Source organism: Monodelphis domestica, chromosome 2 (assembly GCF_027887165.1).
Source record: "Monodelphis domestica isolate mMonDom1 chromosome 2, mMonDom1.pri, whole genome shotgun sequence".
Classification (NCBI taxonomy): domain Eukaryota; kingdom Metazoa; phylum Chordata; class Mammalia; order Didelphimorphia; family Didelphidae; genus Monodelphis; species Monodelphis domestica.
This window is the reverse complement of record NC_077228.1, coordinates 134,672,468-134,700,087: the sequence shown is the minus strand read 5'-3', so window position 1 is coordinate 134,700,087 and position 27,620 is coordinate 134,672,468. Positions and strand designations below refer to the sequence as shown.

General features: G+C 35.5%; 1 protein-coding gene across 4 annotated transcripts in view; it reads left to right on the top strand.

Moving 5' to 3' along the window:
• Window positions 1-845: 845 nt before the first annotated feature.
• NVL (nuclear VCP like) overlaps window positions 846-27,620 on the top strand; it is a 101,235-nt gene continuing 74,460 nt past the window's right edge. For 2 of the 4 annotated variants that reach the window (XM_007481470.3, XM_007481472.3), the window contains exons 1-7: window positions 913-1,066; window positions 2,920-2,993; window positions 21,060-21,112; window positions 21,192-21,291; window positions 23,864-23,924; window positions 25,230-25,487; window positions 27,446-27,572. In XM_007481470.3, the coding sequence (XP_007481532.1) occupies window positions 1,010-1,066; window positions 2,920-2,993; window positions 21,060-21,112; window positions 21,192-21,291; window positions 23,864-23,924; window positions 25,230-25,487; window positions 27,446-27,572 (730 nt within the window). In that variant the 5' untranslated portion in view covers window positions 913-1,009. Of the gene's footprint in view, window positions 1,067-2,919; window positions 2,994-21,059; window positions 21,113-21,191; window positions 21,292-23,863; window positions 23,925-25,229; window positions 25,488-27,445; window positions 27,573-27,620 lie in introns of all 4 variants that reach the window. The other 2 variants (XM_007481469.3, XM_056815993.1) reach the window with 2 other exon arrangements.

Below are 27,620 nucleotides of genomic sequence, written 5' to 3'. Positions count from 1 at the left end.
TAATTTTTTTACTATCCTATTCCATTAAAGATCTTTGTTTTGTGGGGCAGCTAGGTGGCTCAGTGGATTGAGAGCCAGGTCTAGAGACTAGAGGTCCTAGGTTCAAATCTGGTCCCATAGACACGTCCTAACTGTGTGACTCTGGGCAAGTCATTTAACTTCCACTGCCTTATTAAAAATAAAATCTTTGTTTTGGACTAATAGTGTTCAGGGTACTGTAGGAGTCCTTATCCATTAAAAATTCAAGTGCCTCACTTGTATTTTTCTTTAGTATTTACAGACTCAGTTCTTCACGACTTCCAGATTAGTTCTTTATCCAGTAGGCTCCAGATGCTCACTGACAATAAGAAACAAAGAACTTACTTTCTCAATATATCTCCCTCTTTTCCCAAACAAATAAATGGAAGAGGGGTGGGGGTTGAAAGGTGAGTACAGGCAATTATCCTTGTGATTTCAATCTAAATAATAAGGAAGAAAAGCAAGAGTAATTACTACCTTGAATTATCTGATTAAACTGACTTTAAGCCTGTATCTGGTTTGTTTACGAATTTCTGCGCTGACTAATGCCCGTTATTGGAGTACGACTATAAACATGAAAAAAGTAAAATATAAACTAAGGAATCAGAAGGGCACACAGAATCAAGTAATGCATGAAAGAAAACATTAGTCTCCACGTGTCTTCCAGAACACGCAAGTTCCTGTTTGACAACCAATATGCTTAAGCCATTCCAAAGGGTCCTTACATTCAGGGTACTTAAACGAAAGCCTTACAGAAGAAAAATAATTAGAATCTACTGTATGACTATGTAGTGTTGGATTTACACTCCTCCCTTGATGATTGCATTTTTATCATTCTCGATATAAAAACATTTATTATGAAGAAGGGCGAGAGCGATCACGTCTAACAGCCTGTCAGACCAATCAGGCATTTTCTAGGGCGGCTCCACCGGCGAGGACCCCAACTTCCTGTTGGAGACCTCGGCCCCTCGGTTTAGAGATTTCTTCAGACATGAAACCTCGAGTTGTGACCTATATAGACCGAAAGCTAAAAAGGCGCATTGTGCAGGTAAGACCCGTGGGCCGACCCGTTCGCTCTCGCTCCGGAACGGCCCTATGCCTCTCCGCTCCATCCATATTCCTTCAGCTCTTGTGCCTCTGGCCCCTTTGCTTCTCCGCGCACGCCCCCTTTTATTTCGGAGAGTATCGGGGCACCTTCACTTCCTCAGCTGGTCCCTCTGACACTCGTCCTGGAGATTTCACCTCTAAAGTGGGAGGGGGGAGGGGAGAAAAGAGGGGTGAGGCTGCACCACGTGGAGAGAGTACATCAGCCTGCACCCTTTCCCCCCTCCCACAGGGCCTGTGCATTCTCAAGTGGGTCACTGCCGCCCTACCGGTGATAGTAGGAAGAGAAAAGATTGAGTCAGGAAACCAGGGTCCGAGACCTCTAACTCCTCTGATTCACCCATATCTTCCTTTGTAGAATGGGGGGTGGGGGTGGGGGAATCCAGAACTTAACCCCACTTTTTTTTAAGGACACGTTCTATGCATTCCTTTTTGTCCAAGTGATGTCTCCAGTTCTTTTCCTTCACTATAATTCTTTGCTAATCTGGCTTCTGATCTCATTGTTCCAACTGTTAGATTTTCAGGGTAAGGTCTGCACACTCTGAGTGTCGTTTTTATTGTTCGTGAACTCTTATCCATCTCTTCTCAAAACACAAGCCCTTGATTGTCCCCCATTTATCATTTTTGCTCTCAAGGCCCCTTAATGCTCTTAAAGATTATTAAGGAGTCCAAAAATCTTTCATCTATTACTACAGTTTTTGGTGAAGGGGTGGCTATCTTCCTGGTCAAGGCTAAAGCTACATGTATCCTTGATCCCATTCCTTTCTGTCTTCTCCAACAGATTTCTTAAATTATCCTACTCATCTGTCTCTAATATTAATTTCTCTTCACCTATTGATTTTTTCCTACTCATACAAACATGTCTATTTTTTCTACCACTTTGAAAAAAATTAATATATATTTTTTAGACTCTAACCTATCTTAGCACTGGTTCCAATATAGGAGTGGTAGGCAATAGGGATTATGGGTCACATAGTTAGGAAGTGTCCGAGGCCAGATTTGAATTTAGGACCTCTGGAGCTCCAACTATTGAGATACCTAGCTGCCCCTTTCCCCATTACAAAACAAAACAGCACAACTATCACTAGATCCTACCATCTCTGAAAATGATTTCTCTGTATCTCTTCTCTTTCTCTGCCAAACTTCTAAAAATCCATCCATTTTTGTCATTTCTGTTTCACTCTTTTCTAAGCCCTCTTCAATCAGGCTTTTCTGGCTTCACTTCCCAGAAACAGTTCTCTCCAAAATTAGCTCTGATCTTTTAGTTCCTTTCTTTTTTTTCCCTCCACTCTTTTTGCTACATTGGACAAGAGATTGATCTGAGGCCCTCTGAAATTCTAAATTTTAGGATTCAGAGTCTATCAGAAATATTTGCAATTTTTAGTTATCTGTCAATAGTGAAAATGTGGACGGCAGATTATAAAACAATTTTAATAGCAACCTCACATTTTGTAAGGAACTTCCCAGTTTTCAACCTCCACAGAAGTTTTGCTTCAGTACATAACTGTTTGGAAGTAAAACCTGAGTCTTTCTAGGTCATTAGATATTATGTAGCATAAATTATGAATATTATAAATGAGGAAATCATTACCCAAGAAAATTAAGGAGAGAAAAGAAAGACTTGCCCAAATAAAGTCATACCATTTGGAGGTAGTCAAGACTCAGACCTAGGCCTTTAAATTCCAGGTAGTAAACACTTTATACCATGCCATATTATGATGATCCCTTATAATGTTTGTGAATTTTAATTATTGAAGGAGGATCACATGTTTCTATTTTTGAAATTTTGTGTTTTAGTATCTGAGCAGTAATGAATGTGGAAAATATGTGGACATTGGTGCCTTAGCATCCAATTTGCAAGAGATGTACAGGTAAGCAATATACAGTTAGCAAGGGAAGGAGGCACTAAGCATTTATATAGTACTTACTATGTATCAAACACTATGCTAAATTCTTTTTACAAATGATATCTCATTTGATCCTTATTGTAACCCTTTGAGGTAGATGCTATTATTACTCCTATTTTACCATGAAGGAAACTGATGTAAACAAGTGACTTTCCCAAGGTCACACAGCTAATAAGTGCCTGAGGTGGGATTTAAATTCAGGGTTTCCTGACCCCAGATCCAGTGCTCTATCCTTTGTACCACCTAGCTGTCTTGATTATCATTCTCTGCATTCTCTAGCTTTCCAACAAAATTGTAACTGATAGCAATACTCACTATCCTAATTAGTCTCTCTATCTTAAAGATTCAAGTATTTATTTTTTCCTGTAAATAATCTTTTCTTATTCTGAACTTATAAACACCAGCAAACTGAACATTTCAATATACAAAGAACAACACATAAAAACACACAAAAAAATTTTATATATGAAATTATGAAATCTATTTGTAAAGTCTTTAGCATGATACCAAGCACATGTTAGACACTATATAGTAGATGCTAGTCGTCATTGTTATTTTATTCTTTTTATTCTTATTCTTACATAAGTATGCAATAAATCCAATGTTAGTTTTTTAAAAGCCCTTAACCTTCTATATTAGAATCAATACTGTTTATTGGTTCTAAGGCAAAAGAGCTGTAAGGCATAGGCAGTGAGAGTTAAGTGAATTACCCAGGGTCACATAGCTTGGAAGGGTCTGAGGCCAGCTTTAAATCCAGGAACTCACATATCTTGGTCTAGCTCTCAAGCCACAGAGCCACCCATGTGCCTCCTCAACTGTCTTATTGGTCTTACTGAATGATTTTCTATCCCCATTTCTGCATATGACCTTTTTTCTTTTCTCTTTTGATATCATTAATTATCTCCCGTTCCCACCCCCAAACAATGCTTATACTAAAGAAATAGACTAGCAGAACAAATCCACACTAAGTCTAAGTCTGAAAACATTTATCTCCAGAGAAAGGACTTTTGGAGTCGACAGATGTGGATCAAGTGTACTATCTTTCACATCAGTGTATTTATGGTTTTATTTTGAGGTTTTGGTTTTGTTTGAGTGTGCTCTCATAATAATGACCAATATGGAAATGTGTTTTGCATAATAATAAAAATGAGATTAAATTAAAAAATAATTGAAAGAAGCTCAGAATATTAAAAGAAAGCAAGAAAGAAAATATTATCAAGACCATCACTTCTCTTTCAAATGCAGGGTCACTTACTAGCCATTTTAACTTTGGATCAGTCAAATTTAACCACTGTCTCAGTTTCCTCATATGCAAAATGAGCATAATAATAGCACCTACCTCCCAGAGTTACTATGACAATAAAATAAGATGATGTTCCTAAAGTGTTTTGTAAACCTTAAAGTTCTGTTTAAATACCAGCTATTGTTATTTTTAAGAGCATGATTCATCTTCATTGCTTCTTAAGAGTTGTTGGTCATTGTATTGATGAGCTTCGGTCATTCTTGAATCTTATGCTCATAATCCTTACATTGTATTCATGCTGCTGCTTTTTTAATGAACCTTAGACCTGGTTATATATTTTACCAGAATCACGGCCAAAGATTGTGCATTAGTCACTTTAGACTTGAACAAGTACAACTATGATTCATTTCCAATTTTACTACCTTTAACCTTATCCCTTTACAACTTGTCTGTTTTAGTCCAAGTAAAAATTCCAGCCTATGATACATTTCTCCTTTTATTTGCATTTCAGATCTTTTTATCCTTCAAACCTTGAGTGCCAACTCCTCTATAAAGCTTTCTTTGATTGCCCCAGATAAAAGTCTCTTCAAATCTTCCCAGAGTAGCACTTTGGATTTTTCCTTGGCCCCCATCCCCTTTTCTCATATTACAAACCAATATCAACATAAGTTCTTTGAAGACAGATATTTTAAAAAAAAAAAACAACTTTGTAACTTTTGTACCTTGTTTAATACTCCAAGTAGTTGGCAAGACTTTGTTAATGTTAAGTTTTCATAAGTTTTTATTGATATTATCTATTATTTATATCATCATAGCATTTCTTGCCTTCAAGAAAGGCATATTACTTTTTTAAAGGAAAAAAAAATAGTATGTTTGATTAATACATTTAAAAAGCCCCAAAACGTATGAGTAACACCTCTAGACATCTCATCTCCACTGAGAGAGATTCTTTTCATTCGTGTCATACTTGATCTCTATAATGCTGTTACATTTAATTTTGAATTTTTGAATGTGGGTTTCTTTTCATCTGCATGGTTGTAATATAAGTTATTTTATGTGTATTTGTCTCTGCTTGCTTTCCTCTGCATCAGTTTGTCTAGATCTTGCTTTTCTGGGTTCACACATCAATTTTTATACATTATATTCCATTATATTCATGTACCAGTTTGTGTTTCCAATTCTTTACAATCACAAAAAATACTATTGTAAATATGGTGTATATTATGACTTATCTTCTTGATTTTCTTGGTACATATGCTCAGTAATAGAATCTTTAGTTCAAAGGGTAATAAGGACATGTTCCTTTAATTGTGTAATCCATATTACTTTCCAAAATAGTCATACCATTTTACAAGTCCACCAACAATGCATTAATATGCCTATCATCCCCTAATCCCTCCAATATTAACTATTGCCATTTTTTGGTCATCTTTGTCCATTTGCAAGATGGGGAGATGAATTTACCTCAGAATTGTTCTGATTTGCATTTCTCTTATTAATGATTTGGAGCATTCTTTCATGTGGTTGTGAATACTTCACAGTTTTTTAAAGAATTATTTATACATGGCTTTTGCTTATCTTTTAGGGAGTAGTCATTGATCTTTTTTATTTTTATATATCTTGATTATCAAGTTAAATTTTTAAAGAATAGATCTCTTAACAATATCAATAAAGTAGTATTTAAAAAGCCCAGCAGTTTTTGGTAATCATCTATATAAGTGATGTTATACATTCACTTAATAATAGGTGCCATAATGGTCAAGTTTTACAGAATCTCTTCACAAAAGCCTTAGATGCTGTTATCTTATTTTGCATATAAGTAAACTGATGTTCAGAGAGTTTAAGTGATAGGCCTCTTGCTGCAGTCTTAAATGTACAAGGTAGAATTTAAATTTCGTACTCAACAATTCTCAATACCACTCTCATGTGAAGATTAGTTTGAACTTAAACAATAGCATATTTTCTTCAAAAATAATATTTTTATGACAACAAAGGAAAGTAATAAATGTTGGAGGAGATGTGGCAAGATTAGGAAATTAATGCATGGCTGGTGGAGTTGTGAATTGATCCAACCATTCTGCATGGCAATTTGGAACTATGCCCAAATGGTGTTAAAAGACTGCCTGCCCTTTGATCCAGCCCTATCGCTGCTGGTTTATACCCCAAAGAGATCATAAGGAAAAAGACTTGTACAAAAATATTTATAGCCACGCTCTTTGTTATGGCAAAAAATTGGAAAATGAGGGGATGGCCTTTGATTGGGGAATGACTGAAAAAATTGTGGTATCTGTTGGTGATGGAATGCTATTGTGCTGAAAGGAATAATGAACTGGAGGAATTCCATGTGAACTGGAACAACCTCCAGGAATTGATGCAGAGTGAAAGGAGCAGAACCAGGAGAACATTGTACACAAGAGACGGATATACTATAGCACAGCGGTTCTCAACCTCTCAATTTGTAGCAATGAGAATACATAATGCATATCAGGTATTTACATTCCGAATCATAACTGTAGCAATATTACAGAGAAAGGTTGAGAACCACTGCTATAGCACAATCAAATGTAATAGACTTCTCTGCTAGCAGCAATGCAATTATCCAGGACAATTTTGAGGGACTTACGAGAAAGAATGCTATTCACATCCAGAGAAAGAATTGTGGAAGTAGAAACACAGAAGAAAAACAACTACTTGATCACATGGATTGATGGGGATATGATTGGGGATGTAGACTCTTTTTTTATTATTTTTAATTGGCCAATTTCAAACATTATTCATTGAATACAAAAATAATTTTCTTTTCCTCCCTCCCCTCTCGCCACCCCTTCCATAACCGATGCACGATTCCACTGGGTATTGGGGATGTAGACTCTTAAGTGATCACCCTAATGCAAATTTTTTTTTAAACCCTTACCCTCTGCAGAAGAGTGGTAAGGACTAGGCAATGGGAGTTAAGTGACTTGCCCAGGGTCACACAGCTAGGGTATGTCCGAGGCCAGATTTGAACCTAGGACTTTCAGAGAGAGAGAGAGAGAGAGAGAGAGAGAGAGAGAGAGAGAGAGAGAGAGAGAGAGAGAGAGAGAGAGAGAGAGAGAGAGAGAGAGAGAGAGAGAGAGAGAGAGAGAGAGAGAGAGAGAGAGAGAGAGAGCTTCTGAGCCAGATAGAAATTCTAAGGCTTCACTCCAAGTCCAAGTGTCTGTCCTCTGTGTATCTCCAATCTTCATAATCAAGGAAGAGCTAAGTACCTTCATTGTTACAATCAGGGGAGAGCCAAATCCAATCTTCACAAAATTAATTAAATAAAAGTTTTCAATTAAAAAAAGAATAAGAATTTTAAGTGAAAATTGATCTCTAGTCTTCCCAAAACAATTCAATTGCTCTTATTGATCTCTAATATAGAATTTTAGAGTCTTAGTCAGAAAGGTCCTTTGAAATTATATAGTCCAATTCACTGCTTCTTAGTAATTTTACTGACATTTATCCAACTAGTTCCAGTAGACTTCCACTAAGAGTCTTGCTCAATAACAAGTTTATATTATTCTTGTAGGGCCTTGACTTTTAGAAAAATTTGGTATTGAACTGAAATTGGCTACCTTAGATTTCCATCCATTAGTTTTATTTCTGTTCCTTGAAGGTACAGTGTCTAATTTCACATACTTGAAGATGGCATTAATTTTTTCATTACATATTCTCTTTTCTATATTAAATATACTCACTTCCTTTGTTTCTCTTTTTGACTTTTAAGAAAAACCTCATTTCTTAATTTGTTGCCTTTATATGCACTCCAGTTTGTCTCAAAAATGTAGAGCCTAGAACTGAATATGATAACTCTAGATTTGGTTTGAACAGAACATAAGATGTTTACTCTGGACAGTCAGCTTCTATTAATGTTTTACAATTATTATTATTACATTTACTTGCTGGGTAACTAAGTTGCATTGTTTTATCTTAAACATTTTTATTTGGCCAATTTCAAACATTATTCATTGAATACAAAAATCATTTTCTTTTCCTTTCTCCCCTCCCGCCACCCCTCCCATAGCCGATGTGTGATTCCACTGGGTATCACATGAGTCCTTGATCCAAACCCATTTCCATGTTGTTGGTATTTGCGCTAGGATGTTCATTTAGAGTCTACATCCCCAATCATATCCCCTCAGCCCCTGTAGTCAAGCAGTTGCCTTTCTTCGGTGTTTTTGTTGCCACCATTTGTCTTCTGCTTGTGGATAGTGTTTTTTCTCATAGATCCCTGCAGGTTGTTCAGGGGCATTGCATTGACACTAATAGGGAAGTCCATTACGTTCGATTGTACCACAGTGTATCAGTCTCTGTGTACGATGTTTTCCTGGTTCTGCGCCTTTCTCTCTGCATCACTTCCTGGAGGTTGTTTCAGTCCCCATAGAATTCCTCCACTTTATTTATTAATTTTTTTTAATTTGACTTTTTTTTGTTTTTTTTCCTTTTAAACATTATTTTATTTGGTCATTTTCAAACATTATTCATTGGAAACAAAGATAATTTTCTTTTTCTCTCCCCGCCACCCCTCCCATAACCAACCTGTGATTCCTCTGGGTATCACATGTGTCCTTGATCTGAACCCATTTCCATGTTGTTGGTATTTGCATTGGAGTGTTCATTTAAAGTCTCTCCTCAGTCATATCTCCTCAACCCTTGTAGTCAAACAGTTGCCTTTCTTCATTTTTACTCCCACCATTTATCCTTTGTTTGTGGGTAGTGTTTTTTCTCCTAGATCCCTGCAGATTGTTCAGGGACATTGCATTGACACTAATGGAGAAGTCCATTACGTTCGATTGAACCACGTGTATTGGTCTCTGTACAATGTTCTCTTGGTTCTGCTCCTTTTGCTCTGCATCACTTCCTGGAGGTTGTTCCAGTCTCCATGGAATTCTTCCACTTTATTATTCCTTTTAGCACAATAGTATTCCATCACCAACATATACCACAATTTGTTCAGCCATTCCTCAATTGAAGGGCATCCCCTCATTTTCCAATTTTTTGCCACCACAAAGAGTGCAGCTATGAATATTTTTGTTCATGTCTTTTTCCTTATTATCTCTTTGGGATACAAACCCAGCAGTGCTATGGCTGGGTCAAAAGGTAGGCAGTCTTTTAGCACCCTTTGGGCATAATTCCAAACTGCCCTCCAGAATGGTTGGATCAATTCACAACTCCACCAGCAATGAATTAATGTCCCAATTTTGCCACATCTCCTCCAAAATTCATTACTTTCCATAGCTGTCATGTTAGCCAATCTGCTAGGTGTACCTCTCTGGTACCTCAGAGTTGTTTTGATTTGCATCTCTGATTATCAGAGATTTAGAACACTTTTTCATGTGCTTATTAATAGTTTTGATTTCTTTAACTGAAAACTGCCTATTCATGTCCCTTGCCCATTTATCAATTGGAGAATGGCTTGATTTTTTTGTATAATTGATTTAGCTCTTTGTAAATTTGAGTAATTAAACCTTTATCAGAGGTTTTTGTTATGAAGATTGTTTCCCAATTTGTTGTTTCACTTCTGATTTTAGTTACATTGGTTTTGTTTGTACAAAACCTTTTTAATTTGATGTAATCAAAATGATTTATTTTACACTTTGTGACTCTTTCTAAGTCATGCTTGGTTTTAAAATCTTTCCCTTCCCAAAAGTCTGACATGTATACTATTCTGTGTTCACATACTTTACTTATTGTTTCCTTCTTTACGTTCAAGTCGTTCACCCATTCTGAGTTTATCTTGGTGTAGGGTGTGAGGTGTTGATCCAAACCTAATCTCTCCCATACTGTCTTCCACTTTTCCCAGCAGTTTTTATCAAATGGTGGATTTTTGTCCCAAAAGCTGGGTCTTTGGGTTTGTCATAGACTATGTTGCTGAGGTCACTTACCCCATGTCTATTCCACTGATCCTCCTTTCTGTCTCTTAGCCAGTACCAAATTGTTTTGATGACCACTGCTTTATAATATAGTTTGAGATCTGGGACTGTAAGGCCACCTTTCTTTGTATTATTTTTTTCATGATTTCCCTGGATATCCTTGATCTTTTGTTCTTCCAAATGAACTTTGTTATGGTTTTTTCTAGTTCAGTAAAAAAGTTTTTTGGAAGTTCAGTGGGTAATGGCACTAAATAGATAGATAAATTTGGGTAGGATGGTCATTTTTATTATATTAGCTCATCCTACCCATGAGCAGTTAATGCTTTTCCAATTGCTCAAATCTAGTGTTAGTTGTGTGGAAAGTGTTTTGTAGTTGTGTTCATATAGTTCCTGTGTTTGTCTTGGCAGATAGATTCCTAAGTATTTTATATTGTTTAAGGTGATTTCCCTTCTTGTTTTTTTTTTAGGATCTGTTAAGTTCCCTCCTCCCTCTCCTTCCCTACCTTTTTTTTTTTTTTGAGCTCCCTCCTCTTAGTTTTCCCTTCTTCCTTACCCTGTAGGATAAGATAGACTTCAGGATCTCAATGGATCTAGATGCTCTTCCCTCTCAGAGTTGATTGCACTGAGAGTAATATTCGGTATTACCTATTAGCACTCTCTTCCTCTCCCTCTTATAAGACTATTCTTCCCCTCCCCCTCCCATGTGTATCTTTGTGTGACAAAGATTATTCTATTTATTATATTTCTTCAGGTACCTCTTAGTACCATCATTGATTCCCCCTCACCCCTTTTATATATCATTTTATATCCTTTAATGCCCCAATCTTTTCCTATGAATGATTATTCTATTTACTATAATAATGAAAACATTTTTGAGAGTTACAAATAACATTTCCCTATATATTAATATATATAATTTGATCTGATTTTAGCCCTTAAAGAAGAGAGTTTGAATTTTAAAAAAGAAAAAAAATTCTCCTTTTCCCTCTCTTTCATATTTACCTTTTCATGTTTCTCTTGATCTTTGTGTTGGATATCAAACTTTCCATTTAGTTCTGGTCTTTTCCTTACAAATACATGGAAATCTTCTATTTTGTTGAAAGCTCATACTTTCCCCTGGAAGTATATAGTCAGTTTTGATGGACAGGTGATTCTTGGTTGAAGGCCCAGTTCTCTTGCCTTTCTGAATATCGTGTTCCAGGCTTTGCGGTCTTTTAGTGTTGAAGCTGCCAGGTCTTGTGTGATCCTGATACGTGCTCCTTTGTATCTGAATTGTTTCTTTTTGGCTTCTTGTAGGATTTTCTCATTATAGCTTGAAAGCTCTCGAATTTGGCAATTACATTTCAGGGAGTTGTTTTTTGGGGGTTTAGTGTAGAGGGTGTTCTATGAGCTCTTTCAATATCTATTTTGCCCCCTTGTTCCAGAACTTCACGGCAGTTTTCTTGGATGATCTCTTGTAGTATGGTGACAAGGTTTCTGTTTATTTCTGGCTTTTCAGGTAGACCAATGATTCTCAAATTGTCTCTCCTTCCTCTGTTTTCCTGATGTCACCTTGTCAGTGAGATAATTTATGTTTTCTTCTATTTTGTCAGTCTTTTGACTTTGCTTTATTAATTCTTGCTATTTTGCAAGATTATTGGTTTCCACTTGCTCAATTCTGGTCCTTAAGGCCTGGTTTTCTGTTATAATCTTTTTGTTTTCTGCTTTAACCTTTTGGTATTCAGCTATGATTTCTTCATTTTTTTTAACCATTTCCCACTTCTCTTTCCAGAAGGCTTCCATCTTTTTGATAAGCTCCTTTTGATATTCTTCCAGGTCTTGTGGACAATTTCTGTTTTTTTGTTTTGTTTGAGTTTCATCTAGTATTTCCTCTGTAGGCTGGGTTTTTCCTCCGTAAAAATTCTCGAGGGTTACAGCCTTCTTTTTAGGTTTTTTGGAAGGATTTTGAGGCTTCTGTGCATGATTAGCCATTTTTCTGGATGTTTTCCCTTCCCTCTTTAGTCAGAAATCTTATTCCCTTTTCCTTCTCTCTTTTCCTTAATTCCTTCCCTCTATATTAATCCTATTTGAACTTTGAACTTGCTCTACTTTTAGCAAAAAACAAAACACTTCCAATATTCCAATAGTTTGATAACTAAGTATTCTATTATTCTATTGGAATATTGGAAGTGTTTTGTTTTTTGCTAAAAGTAGAGCAAGTTCAAAGTTCAAATAGTATTGTATGGGGTAAATTTAGGAGTTTTGACTAATATATTATCATTATGGTTGCCAGGGATTAATTCAAATCCCAATAAAAATACTCAAGTCAGTTTAGGAATTTTATGTTGGTTTAATTAATATAGAGGGAAGGAATTAAGGAGAAGAGAGAAGGAAAAGGGAATAAGATTTCTCCTGCCTAGCCTGAGCCAAGGGGAGTTCAGAGACCTTCTAGCCACGAGGCCTCCTCTGAGATGAGGGACCTTCTAGGAGGATGGCATTTTTAGGAAAGGTAAAGGAAAAAAAAAGAATCAACCTGAACTCCAAGAGAGTTCAGTGAAGACACCTCACCTGACCGACGATATTAAGCTTTTCCCATTTACTGTATCAAGGATGCTCACCGCCAAATCCTGGCAATAGTATAGCTGCAGCCACTCCAAGATGCTCAGCACGCTGCCACTTAGCCACCTCTCCGCGAAAAGAGGCCGGAGAGAGGAAGTGATGTGAAATATATAGACTGTTTTTTACATCACTTCGTACATCTCATATGTACCAATGGTAGCGTAAGCTTGACTTAGGACAGCCCAGGGGGTCTGTCAATTGTTTCTGATTTGACATTTGCTAGCACATGTCTGTCATAGGCCATCCTTCTCAACACTTAATCCTTAAGTAGGGGTGTAGACATTCCTGTTTTGTTAGACCAAGAAGGATAGAGTAAATCTAAAATTCACAGGATTTTGGTCTGGAAGAGACCTGGGGGATCATCTCGTCCAGTGGTATCAAACTCAAATAGAAATAGGCCATATTACTTACAAAACCACAAATTAATATCTATGTTGTATAATATTTCCATTTATTATCTATTCTATATCTCTTCTATTTATAGTCTTGGTTACATTTTTTTTAAACCCTTACTTTTTTGTCTTAAAATTAGTACTGTGTATTGGTTCTAAGGCAGAAAAGTGGTAAGAACTAGGCAATAGGAGTTAAGTGTCTTGCCCAGGGTCACACAGCTAGGAAGTGTCTTGAGGCCATATTTGAACCCAGGACCTCTCATCTCTGGGCCTGGCTCTCAATCCACTGAGCCAGCTAGTCGTGCGCCCCCCCCCCCCCTTAGTTTCATTTTAAAGCCATTCCTGATCATGAGTTTGACACCTCTGATCTAGTCAAACCTACCTTCCCCCCCCCCCCCCCCCTTAAATGAAGAAACATTTTCCATCAGAGATGGAAAATGATTTTCTAAAGTTACAAAGCTATGAAGTATTAGAGCCAGGATTTGAACTTCACACAGTGTTCTATTATATCATTGCATTTCACTGATAATTTCATCTTCAGAAGATCACACTACAAAGGGAGACTGTTGTGTTGGACCCTAATTGGACCTGATAGGAGATATCATTTGGTGAAGTGGAAATGACTGCAATATTGGGATAACCATGGCAACCATTTGAGTTTGTGTTAAAGGATACTAGGTATAATAAAACTTACCAATGGTTCTGAGAGAACTGATTTCAGAGTTTAGATAGATTAAGTATAATCCCATTGCTTGTTGGCCTAAGAGGAATGAGAAGCTCCCAGGAACAAGATTGTACCACATAAATGTGGATTATTTTGATAAGTGTATAAATGGAGATTTTGAGCCTTTGGACTTCATCCCCCAGAAGTCCCTTAGTATTTCCCAAAATTCCCTTTTCCTGCATCCCTGTGTTTTGCATGATTATATTTAGGTGACTGTAACTCCTCCCTCTCCCTCTTTTTTTGGACCTGCAACCAGGCTGCATTCAGGCAGTTCTTTTGCCCTAGTTATTATTAATAAAACTTTTAAAATATAATAGTTATTGAATATTAATTTTAAAACTAATTTAAGTGAGGAGTTGGGGTGTCAGGTAGATCTGGTTAATTCCACAGTTAAATCTGGATTTTAGTTACTCTGATAGAAACTTTCATGAGGTCCTGACATGGAAAATGCCTTAGATAATTGAATGGTTAGTTTGATTTGGAATTGGTTGAATGATAATTAATCCATGTGGAGTGTCACAGGGCTCTTTATGCCTTTGGGTCCTAGTTATCTTAACAGATTAATAATTTACTTGGCTGATGTTAACATTCTATTATATTTGCAAATTACATGTTATGGGGGGGGTACCTGAAATATTCGATGACTGAATTAAGAGTTAGAAAAACGTTAACAGGCTAGAATAGAAAATCTAAAATTATTTTTTCCTATTAAATTTTGAGATAGTGTCCAGAATCATACTAATGCTAAGTATTCTGATTCAGATCAAGTCTGAAATAGTATGTTCAATTCGCTTCCAAATTTTAGAAAGGATGTTGGCAATCTAGAGTCATCCAATTAGGTAGAATAGGTGCAGCAAAGATTATGAGGAAACTTGGTTATGCTATGTGAGAAAACTGGTTAAAATGAGCAGAAATATTTAGTTTAGAGAAGAAAAAGACTTATTAGTAGGACTTGTTTCATTATTTGAAGAGTCATTGTATAGAAGAAATTTATTCATTTTGTCCTTAAGAGAAGAACGAGTGTAACTGAATAGAAATTATAAGAAGGCAGATTTTAGCTGGCTGTTAAAAAAGTACTCCTTGTTGACTAGAGTAATGGGCCATATTGGCAGTTAGTGAGTTGATGATTGACTAGAAAAGTGGATTGTAGTCAGGTTTGAAGTCAGGTTTATATGCCAAAAAGTTAGTATTGTGACCTTTAAGAATTGTAGGCTCAGGGGAGTCTAAACGTTTTTGAGCAATAAGTGACATGATCAGTCTTGCACAAGATTATAAGGACTAATTTGGCATAGTTATAAGGGATGAATTGGAAGAAGAGGTGAGAGAGAAAAAATTGGTTAGGAAACAATTATAATATAATAGTTGGGAGAGAATGAGAACTTGAACTACAGTGGTGGCAATGGTCAGAGAACAGGAACATTTGGATATGAGATGTTGCTGAAGTAGAATTACCAATTTGGCAAATAGTGTCCTCCTTCTCCCATCTCCAAAGGAATCTGGTCATCCCATTTTATAATGAAAAATATTTAGGCTAAAGCCCAAAAGGTTAAGTGATTTTTGCCAAGTTCATAAGGGCAAAATTCAGATCTGAACCCAGGTCTGTTGACCTTTACTTTTGAATTTCATTTACTTCAGATGTTCTCTTTCCATTGTACCAAAGTGCTACTTAGGAAAATGATCATTCAGATTTGAACTTGAGTGACTAAGATAATGGTGCTGTCATCAACAGAAGTTTAGAATAGAAAGTTTAGAGTAAGGAAGATAGCAAATTCAGTTTTAGAGAAGTTGCATAGTGATGACCATGTGATGATATGTAGACTAATGCCCAACATGCAATTTGAAATACACAATTGACTCATGGGAAATCTTAACCTTGGAAATAACCCAGTTGGAGATAACTCAAATGATAGTCGAATCCCTTAAGATGAGTTCATCATTTGGGAAAACAGAAGGGAGGGAAAAGGACCAAGGACAAATTTAGGGAAGAAAAAATGAAGAGAAATTCCTTTAAAGAAGACAGAGAAGGCACTTTTGGAAAAGGAGAAGGAAGAATAGAAGAAAGAATTTAAGTAGCAAAACAAGGGGAAATAGAAGAAAATACACAAATAATATTTATAATTGGCCGTTAGTAGGAGTTACTCATAAAATGGAAGAGAATAGAATGACCTAGGAGGCAGAATCTGACAGTGTTATTTATAAGAAACTATTGAAACATAAAGATTCAGAGTTAAAATGAAGAGCTGGAACAAAATTTATTATCTTCAGCTATACTCAGATAAAGAAGTATTAACAATCTACTTAGGGGACAGCTAGGTAGCTCAGTAGATAGAGATCCAGTCCCAAAGATGGGAGGTCCTGGCTTCAAATCCACCCTCAGACTCTTCCTAGCTGTGTAACCCTGGGCAAATCACTTCACCCCCCCCCCCCCCCCCCATTACCTAGCCCTTATTGCTCTTCTGCCTTGGAACCAATATACAGTATTGATTCCAAGATGGAAGGTAAAACTTTAAAAAACAATCTACTTAAAAGCACCACAGACACTAAATCAATATCATTACTATATATATATATATATATGCATATATATATATATAGACACACACACCTAATAGTATAGCATCTAAATCAAACTTAATTAAAAATTAAACTTAAAAGAAAAAATCAAATTAGAAGGAAAATAGATAGGAAAACTGTAATAATGAGGAACCAATTTATCCTTACACAAATTTAACCAAAAGATAAACAAGAAATAATTAAGGAACATGAATTGAATATCAGAAAATTTAGAGATACCTGATGATTACTGAATAGGAAAAGGAAGAAATTTACTTATTTAGCTATATGGGACCTTTACAGCTGTTGACTGTGTATAAGGACATAAAGACCTCACCAAAAGATGTAGAGAAGCAAAAATATTAAACACAATTACTAATCACAAAGAAAAAAGTTTTAAAGGTAATTGGAGATTAACATTCTAAAAACTGGTCGGTCAAAGGACGAATTATAGAAGCAATTTAAAAATTAAAAGAAAGTAATAATAATGAACAACATTTAAATATTACAACCAAAGCAATTCTGAGGGGAAGATTTTTGTCTCTAAAATAACTTCAACAAAGGAAAGAATAAATCAGTTCAGCATTCAGTTAAAAGATTTTGAATAAATTCTCGGGATTATAGAAGACATTAATAAAATTGAAAGCATTGAGTTGATATGTAAAACTAAGGTTTTTGTTTTTTAAGGTAATTAAATAAACAGCTAATCTAATTTAAAAGGAGAGGCAAATCAATTTGGTCATTGGTGAGAATACTCACATAAAAGCAATTTCCAAAATAAACAAAGTGAAAAATAGTATGCTTCAGTCTGCATTCAGATTCCATCAGTTCTTTCTCTGGAGCATTCTTCATCATAAGTCCTTCAGAATTGTTATGGTTTTATATTTATATTGCTGAGAATAGCTAAGTCTTTCTTAGTTGATCATCATACAGTATTGTTGTTATTGTGTACAGTTTTTTCCTGGTTTTCTGTTTACTTCTCTCTGCATCAATTCATGTAGGTTTTACCAGCTTTTCCTGAGATTATCCTGCTCATTTCTTATAGCACAATAGTATTCCATCACAATCACTTGCCACAATTTGTTAGCCATTTCCCAGTTGATGGTCATCTCTTCAGTTTCCAATTCTTTCACACCATAAAAAGGAGCTACTTATGAATCTTTTTGTACAAATAGGTTCTTTTCCCTTTAAAAAAAAAATCTTCAGGATACAGACCTATTAGTGGTATTACTAGATCAAAGACTATGCAGTTTTCTAGTCTTTTGGACATAGTACAAGTTACTCCCCAGAATGGTTAGATTTCATCTCCCAGTTTTGCCCCATCTCCTCCAACATTTACCATTTTTCCTTTACTGTCATATTAACCAATCTGATAGGTGTGAGGTGGCCCTTCATAGTTGTTTCAGTTTGCAATTCTCTAATCAAGAATGATTTAGAGCATTTTTCAAATGACTAAAGACAGCTTTAATTTCTTCTGAAAACTTTCTGTTCATATCCTTTGACCATTTGTCAATTGGGGAATGACTTGTGTTCTTAGAAGTTTGACTCATTTCTCTATATGTTTGATAAATTGGGGCCTCTCCTTAGATTTTAAGCTTTTTAGGGGCTAGTCTCTGATTTTAAAGTTTTCCTTAGTGCTTTTGTTACCTGATCCAAATAATAGAGTTGGAAGATATCGTGGAAGTTTATTTAATCTAATTCTATCAAGGTATGATGTGTTATTTGTGTATAGTGTTCTATGAATGTATGGTGAATTTCTTGAACAAATAACATACAAATTAAAAAGATAGTGATCTTGTTTATTTATAGTGGTATACTTTTCTACTTAAACAACTTTCTGGGCAGATTGTTCCCAATGTAAACCTTGTTCTAAATCCTGACTTTTCCTGAAGCAAGAAAAGCCAAACATTGTCCTCAAGAACCTGCCACTTTAATAGAGCAGGACTGTACATAAAAATAGAGAGCTGAGAAACTGGAAAGGGGGTGGAAATGAAGATGAAGGTACCAGGAAGGCATTATAATACCTTGTAATAATGGCTGTTTCAGACTGTCAAATTGGCAAGGGGTTATCTTTGCACTCTTTCTTTCTTGCCTTTGAAAGTTAAACCTAACTAAGCCTGTTGGAATAGTGTAGGAGGAGTAACTGATTTCTTTTGTGTTTAAAATCTAAGATATAAGGAATCTTTTCATTTCCTCTCCCAGATTTGGATCGAGTAGTTAACAAGTCTGAGAATGGGGCTCTATAAAGTTGTAGCTGCAGCCTGTCAATTTTTTTTTTTAGAAATTTTCAGTTTTGCATTTTGTATGGTATTGAGTGAATTTAGTAAAAAATAAAATAAGGCAAGCTTAATAGTTTAATCAAATCAGGTATTAAAAGCTTTTATTAACTAGTAAAATGAACCACTGAACTATATAATTTAGAGAAAGTTGAACTAGGCATTTGATGAGCTATTTTATATTTTCTTGGTTTTTTTCCTTTCCTTTGATTTTGCTTTATTGTTACTTGGTGTCTAATGAAGTCATTAGCTTCTATTTGCCCAGTTCTAATTTTTTTTTTTTACTCTGTATTGGTTCCAATGTAGAAGAGTGGTAAGGGCTAGGCAATGGGGGTTAAGTGACTTGCCCAGAGTCATGCATCTAGGAAGGATCTGAATCCAGATTTGAACCTCCCATCTGTAGCCCTTATGATTTAGATCTCTAGACTCTTTTTCATTGGATTTTTGTGCCTCTTTTTTTCATTTGAACAATTTTGTTTTTTAATTTATTTTCATTTTGCATTACATTTCTTTTTCCAATTTTTCTTTGACCAGATTTATTTATTTTTTTAATTCCTCTGTGAGTTCTTCTAGAGGCTGAGACCAATTCTCATTTTGCTTTGAATTTTCATGGATTTCACAGTCCCCTGTTGATTCTGTGCTTTGCTCTTCATCTCCATAGAAATTTTCTAGGGTTAGGTATTTCTTTTGCTGTTTGTTCATTTTTCCAGCCTTTTTCTTTTTCTTTTCCTGTGGACAGAGAGTTTTGAAAGCTGCTGATTCTGTCTCCTCTGCTGATGGCTTGCAGGTCTCAGAGCTATTATTGCTACAACACAGTCTTGAAAGTGCCAAGTGCTATGGACTTCTGGGGCCTCATTGCACTTGTGACAGGGCCTGGAACTTCAAGGGGTAGGTGTGGGATGTGTCAGTGTAGGCAGAGTTCTGGGATCCCAAAGTTGGCCTATTCCCAGGCTCAGAATCTGGCGCAGTCCGTGGGGAGTGGTTGTTCAGCATTCCTCTGTGTGCTTCCAATTCACCCCATCCTGTGAAAATCAACTCTCTCTGCCTACCTTTCAATTTGTATGGAATGGGAGAGCCAAACACCCCCCCCCCCCCCCAATTTGATGTTGGTTTTTGACTCCTGTTGTTTTGAGGCACCTTTTAAAAATTGATTTGGAAGAATTGTCAGAGCAGTTTCAGCTTTAATTGCTACTAAGCTGCCATCTTGGCTCTGCCCAACCTGAACTAGACATTTGAAAGATTTAGAATTTCAGTGTTTTTTGCTGCTACCTTTTGCCAAAGAAGCTATTACTCATTTAGACTTCTAGGCTTAGTTTTGAAGCAAGGTCATAATTTTTGGTGGAAAGAAAATAGGCTCCTTTTCCATTTGTTTCTAGTGAATGTATTTTGGGGCTTACAAAACATAAACAGTGGTAGAACTGAACCCTGGCCTTCAACTTCTTATTCTTTAAGATGTTCTCTGTTCTGAGGATTATAGCTATTGATATATCTCATTCCCCTAATAGATTTCAAACTCAGCAAGTCCAGAATGAACCTTCCTTATGTAAACTGTAAACTTCTTCAATACTCTATAAAATGTAAAATTCTTAAAGGTAGAGATTATTTAATTTTTGTTTGTATATTATAGCATAGTGCCTAGGACATGTCATGTTTAATAAATGTTAGCTTGATTGGTAAATATAGAATCAAATCATCACTTTAAAATCTCTATTCTCTTTAAGTCACTCTGTTGAAGATGGTCTCCATGTTTGGGAAGAGACTTCATTCCTCTCCAGATTGTATTACTTTAAAAAAACTTTTTTTAATATTTCATTCATTCATTCATTCATTTATTTATTGGGGTATTCTTCCATGAATTGCTTGTTGGCTCTGGGAAGGGGAAGGGGAAAGGGGTGGGTGGGAGGGAAACGTGAGTCATGTAACCATGGAAAAATACTTTAAAATAAAAATTGTAAAAATAGCATATTTTTCCATAGTTACATGATTCACATCCCCTCTACACCTGTAGTCTCTCCCTGTGAATTACCAGTTTATGTCAGAATCTTCATTTTAAGAGGCCCGGCCACCTATTTTCATTCCTTTTCAGGCTGCACGCCTTACTCTTCTCATGACTTTCTTTGCCATGCCTTTCTGAAGAGTACCTTCTTCTCCACCATCCTCCCTCCCAGTTTTTCAGCTCTCTATTTTTATGTATGGTCTTACTTCATCAGAGTGGCAGGTTCTTGAGGGCAGAGATCGCCTTTCTGTTTATCATTTAGCATATAGTAATCCTGACACATATTAAGCACTTTAAAATGCTTGTTGATTGACTGACAGCATATACTCTGTTAAATTTATTTATATTGTTTTTCAGTGTAGACTATGGCCGGAGGAAGAGAAATGCTTTTAGAATTCAGGTGGAAAAAGGTGAGTTTCCTGGTATGTGTTAAACTGTTAACAAACATTGTAGAAAGCATTCTTACTTAATGGAAACTTTTGTTTCTAGTTTTTAACATAATCAGGAGAGAGAAAGAACTTGAAGACCTACCTGAGTTAGAAGATGAGCACCGGGCAAAAAGAGCAAGACAAAGTCAAGAGTTTAATGAGTGAGTATTAGAAGATAGGTGATTGGAGGCAAGTGGCTCAGTGAATTGAGAGTCAGGCCTAAAGACAGGAAGTCCTGGCTTCAAATAATGACCTCACACATCCTAACTATGTGACTCTGGACAAGTCACTAAACTCCCATTGCCTAGTCCTTGCCACTTTTCTGCATTGGAATCAATATATAGTATTGATTCTAAAAATGAAAGGTATGGATTTTTTTAAAAAAGAAGATAAATGATCTTATTTATTAATTGTTCATTTTGAAAATAGAGATCATTTTTATGTTCATAGCAAAACCAAAGAAAAGTAGATTATATTTTAGAAAATGAACCTACTTTGCATACTGCTTGCCTTTTAAAAAAATATATAATTCCATGTGTTACTTTATTTTATTTCTTTATTTTTTAAACCCTTACCTTCTGTGTATTGATTCCAATGCAGAAGAGTGGTAAGGGCTAGGCAATGGGGGTCAAATGACTTGCCCAGGGTCACACAGCTGGGAAGTGTCTGAGGCCAGATTTGAACCTAGGACCTTCCATCTCTAGACCTGGCTCTCAATCCACTGAGCTACCCAGCTGCCCCCTCCATGTGTTACTTTAAAAATTGTCTTGCTTATATGTTTTTCCTCCTAAATGTCCTTCTGTTTCCCTTTGTGCGTTTAAAAAAATTAATTTCAATAACTGTCCCATTTGTAGCACAATTGTTAACCCGTTTCCCCTCTCTTCCAATTAAAAGCTATGGGGGAAAAAACACTGGTAAGATAATCATAGCCAATCAAAATTAACCTACACTACTATCTTGTCCAAAGATAGTGTTTCTACACCACAAATCCGTTACCTCTCTGTCTTTTGGTGAGTATGGTAATAGTATTTATAATGGTGTACTTTTATACTTTTAAGGTCTTCGATAGTTGGTCATTGGATCAGTGGATCAAAAAGATAGATTTTTCAAAGTTGTTTTTTCTTTACAATGTTATTATATTTGTACGAAGTGATTTAGTTATTTTCATTTCACTGTTCATCTATTAATAATACCTAAGATTCATGGAAATAATGATTTTATATAGAGTCTACCTAGTATGTATGCAGAATGCTTTTTATAAACCCATAGACATGTTAGGAGGCCAGATTTTTTGCCCATTTTATACATGAGGAAACTAAGGCACAGAGAAGTTAGATGACTTGCCCAAGGTCAAAAAGCTAGTATAATGTCTGAGATCAGATTTAAACTCAGGTCTTCCTGACTCCATTGTGCTACCTAGCCTTCTCAGAAGAAAATCCTTCTCTTTTGTTATTTCTTGCTTTATTATTCTTTCGATTAGTTAATTTGGAGCATAATAACACTTCAAAAAAGAGATATGCCGGATGACTCTTGGTCAGGCTATTCATTTCATATATTAATTTTAGTAATGTAGAAATCTTTTTTCAAGAATGTTACCCTTAATAAATTAAGCACAAACAAAACAATTGCAACCAAGATTAGAAGAGAAGCAGAAAACTGAGGGAAAAAATTTACAGTATATATCTTTGATAAAAGTTTCATTTTTCAAATATGTAATGAACAGTCAAACTTATAAAAATACAAGTCATTCTCCAATTGACAAATGATCAAAGAATATGAACAGGTAATTTTCTAACAAAGAAATCAAGGTTATCTAGAATCATATTAAAAAAATGTTCCAAAAACAACTCTAAGGTACAACCTAACACCTGTTAGATTGGTTTATATTACAGAAAATGATAACTGTTGGAGAGGATTTGGAGAAATTGAGACATTGATATAATGTTGGTATAGTTACGAACTGATCTAGCCATTCTGGAAAGCAATTTGGAACTATGCCCAAAGGGCTTTAAAACTGCCTACCCTTTGGCTTAGCAATACTGCTACTAGGTCTATATCCCAGAAATCCCCAAAAAGGGAAAAGTACCAATTTATACAAAAATATTTGTGGCAGCTTTTTGTATGGGAGCAAAAAATTAAAAATTGCTATCCATCAATTGGGAAATGACTGAACAATATATGATTGTAATAGGAAACTATGCTATAAGAAATGATGAACAGAGTGATCTCAGGAAAATCAGGATAATTCTATATAAACTGATTCAAAGTGAGTAGAACCAGGAGAATGTTGAACAAAGGAACAGGAATATTGTATGATGAACAATCATAAATGACTTCACTATTCTTAGTAATACGGTTATCTAAGATAATCCTTGATGATGAAAAATGCTGTCTTCTCCAGAGAAAAAATTGATGGAATCTGAATACAGACCAAAATTAATTATTTCACTTTTTTGTTCTTGGAGTTCTCTTCCACAAAATGACTGATATGGAAAACTGTTTTATGTGATTACATATATAAAATCTGTATCAGATTGTTTGTCCTCTTCAGGAGAGAAGAGGGAAAGACAGCGGGAGAGAATTTGGATCAAATTTTCAAGGGAAGCAAAAAAGGAAAGTTAAAACTTGTTTGTACCTGTAATTGAGGGGAAAAAAATATTTTAAAAAAACACAAATATTGCCCTATCAGTAATTTTATTAAAAATATTTCACTTTTTCCTTTCTTTACTTAAGATATATAGGAAACAAAACAGATGATGATGATTCAGATGTGGATGATTTCCCAGATCAACAGGTGAGCCAAATAGTTTAGGTACCATATTTTTAAAAAATTATAAAGCTTTGCAAGCATTATTATTGACAGATGTTTATTGAATATTATTTTGCTAGATGCTTTCTTAGCATACATCAGATTATTTATACTACTATGTGTGTTTATATCCAAAATTCAGAAGGCAAGAAGAGAAGTATTTGAGTGTAGAACAGAGCTGAACTGTTTTACTGCCAGGAAGAGATAAGGAAGGGAGGGAGACTGAAGCCAACTACAGGGGTTATGACCTAGGAAAAGACTAAATTGGAGAGAGATTGGAGAAAATAACAGTCCTAGGAAGAACAGGTCTAGGGGGTCACAAGTCAAAGGAACAGAAATCAAGAGCTTTAAATTTCAAATTCTGGGGCCATAGGGACAGAGGGATCCTCTAGGTTAAAAGGCTGATTGTGACATGGTAGCTAAAGAAGTTAGTCAAGAGTGGGCTCTAAAAAGGAATGAAGGAATGATAAAAGGATTCTGATGGAAAAAATGAATTTCAGAATTCATGAATATCAAAGTCAAGATCTTATGAGATATGGGATATGACAGTCTTTGCATATAGCAGAGTTTTGGAGAAATAGATCCTGGGAAAAGAGTAGTTGAAAGTTATTTAGTCCAGCCCTCTCATTTTACCAGGAGGGAACTGAAGTCCCCAAAAGACATTTGCCTAAGGTTCCATATGTTAAAGTAAGTGACATAGGAAAGAACTTTATAACTTAGAGTGACTGGGTTATTAGTAATAATATGTAATATTAATATGTTGCTACTTTAAAAAACATTGATAAAGCGAGTTTCTTCACTTTTACTTGAACTTAAATTACTATCTTCAGAGATCTTGTTATTTTACTGGGTCTTTTTTTTTCCCCCGCCTTTTTTTAAATATGACTAACTTTGTCAATTCCATAAAATACATCAAACCTTTAATTTTATGTTACTTTTCTGTTAAAAGCTAATTTTCTCACTTCAGTTAGAGGAACTTAATTTGTATGCTCTTAAAAAATGATGCTTCTTACTAATTCAGTTATATGGACCCAATTTACTTTATATCAAACATAAAGTCAGAGCTTTGATGTGGTTCCTAGAGTTGAAAAGCTTTAGATTTATTTGGTTGACTGACATTAAGTGATAAAGGAAGGAATTTTTATTGTAAGCTACTTGTTTGTTAAATCACTCTATTTTAATATTTTAATATAAACAGAAGTATCATGCCAATGTAAGACCATTGTTAATATAGTTGATCATATATATCTGAATGTTCATGGATTCATTTATGTAATATGTTTTTTGCAGTCTGCAAATCACATGAACAACTCTCTGCTGTCTTTGTACCGGAAAGGAAATCCTGACATTTTACCAGAAAGTCCTGCAATTGAACAAGAAAAAAATAGTCTCTCTGTGCCAAAGAATGCCTTCCCTTTGATAGCATCAGCTTTTACCAGGGTTTCTGAAGGTGGATGGTTTATTGACAAAAATCCAATTGGAAAAAAAGAGAATGCTTTTTTAGACCTTTCAGATGAGCAAATTAACAATAAGAAGCCAATTTTTGAGGTACAGTTATGTTCATTTTAATAAGTTAGTCCTATTTTCTAGTAGCATGCTACTGTCCTCTGAATCCCTATCCTTCAGTGGATGCTTTTTCAGTTGTGTGTATATATATGTTTTTAACCCTTACCTTCCGTCTTGGAACCAATATTCCAAGGCAGAAGAGTGATAAGAACTAGGCAATGGGGGTTAAGTGACTTGCCCAGGGTCACACAGCTGGGACGTGTCTGAGGGCAGATTTGAACCCAAGATCTCCTGTTGCTAGTCCTGGCTCTTAATCCACTGAGCCACCCAGCTGCCCCCTTAGGTAGATATTTCTGCTGTGTAAAAGAAACAGGAGTTTTTTATATTGCCTTTAGCATGTCAAGGTTTAGAGAGTACTTAGGGTCAAGTTCTAGCGGTATCGTCTTTTATTGATTGCTAATTAATCATGTGGAAAGTTATTGACTGTGAAACCATGCTTTGTTGAATAGTAATTTTTAGTTTTCAATAATCCTATATAAATGATGTATTGAGAAAATGGCTTGAATGAATATCACTGTAATCTGATTCTTCATAATGTCAGATGAAATGATGTTAAAGAAATGTATCACTAGCCTTTATTGAGTCTAGTATGCTGAAGGTGATTTCAGACAAGGGCTAAGCAATTGGAGTTAAATGACTTGCCCATGATCACACAGCTAGGAACTGTCTGGGGACAAATTTGAACCCAGGACCTCCCATCTCTAAGCCTTACTCTCTAATGATCTACCTTGCTGCCTTCATTTAACTTTTCCTTTAAGAATTTAGATGCGATGTCATTACATACATACACACACACACATACATACATACACACATACATACATACATACATACACACACATACACACATACATATATACACACATGCATATATATACACCTATGTATATTTAGTATTGATATTCATTCATCATCTGTGATGCCTTTTAGTAATGTAGTTTCCTTGTTTATCTCTTTATTTAGGTCTACTTTTGCTTTTGCTTCATTTGAAGACAACCCTGCCTTTTTTACTTCTGTTGAACCATAATAGATTCTGCTTCATCCCTTACTTTAACTCTGTATCACCTCCATTCTCTGATGAGGAATTAGATAGGATGCTATGGAAGTTCAACAATATTATAATTTTTAAAATATTTTAAAATATTTCTTAGTATAAAAGAACACATGAATTTTAAGGTAACTTGTTAAGTGAAACATAGGTAGCAAAGTAGCATTTAACTACAATGAGGAAACATGACAAGACCTAGAAAGTAATGGGATCAGTGTCTGTCAGCCCAGAATTTGTAGCATATATCATAGGAATCTCTATAAACTGAAATTAAATTAGGCTGGTGAACTAAGAACTATGGTTTTAGGTCCAGAAGGAGCCTAGATGAGGAACAAGGAGGTCAGAAAGCATGGAAAGTATACCTCTGTTAGGAACATTTGGAGAGGTAAGATCTATTAAGATGTAATAGAACTAAATAGATTGGATGCTTGAATTTTAGCTTGCTTTGTTCTCTTCTTACTTATTTGAATATAACCAGGAACTCTTGAAGTCTGAGAGAAAAAATGTGAGAGGCAGGAACAAATAAAATTATTCTCAGTACTGTTCTTTAAAGATATCAAGACTTTAAGAGGGCAGCTGGGAGGCCCAGTGGATTGAGAGCGAGGCCTCTAAATGAGGGGTCCTGGGTTCAAATTTGGCCTTAGACACTTCCTAACTGTGTGACTCTGGTCAAGTCATTTAACCTCCATTGTCTAGCTCTTACTCTCCTTCTGCCTTGGAAACAATACATAATATTGATTGTAAGACAAAAGGTAAGGATTTTTAAAAATCATGCATATTTTGAGGAGTAAATGAGAATCAATCAAATGAAATAACCTGCTTGAAATGCTTTGGAAGCAGTAAAAACTTTATATAAATGTTAAATAAATTATCTCATTTGGTGTCTCTCTAGGATCCAAAAGATAATTCTTTTCCAGTGGACGAAGGAAAAAGAAAAAACAGATTTAAGAAAGCCAAGAAGAAAACTGAGGATCTTCAGAAAGTAGACAGAGAGATAAAAGATGTTTTGCAAAAAAAAGGTTAGACTGAATGAATAGTTTACATTTGTATGGGTGTGGTAAGTAGTA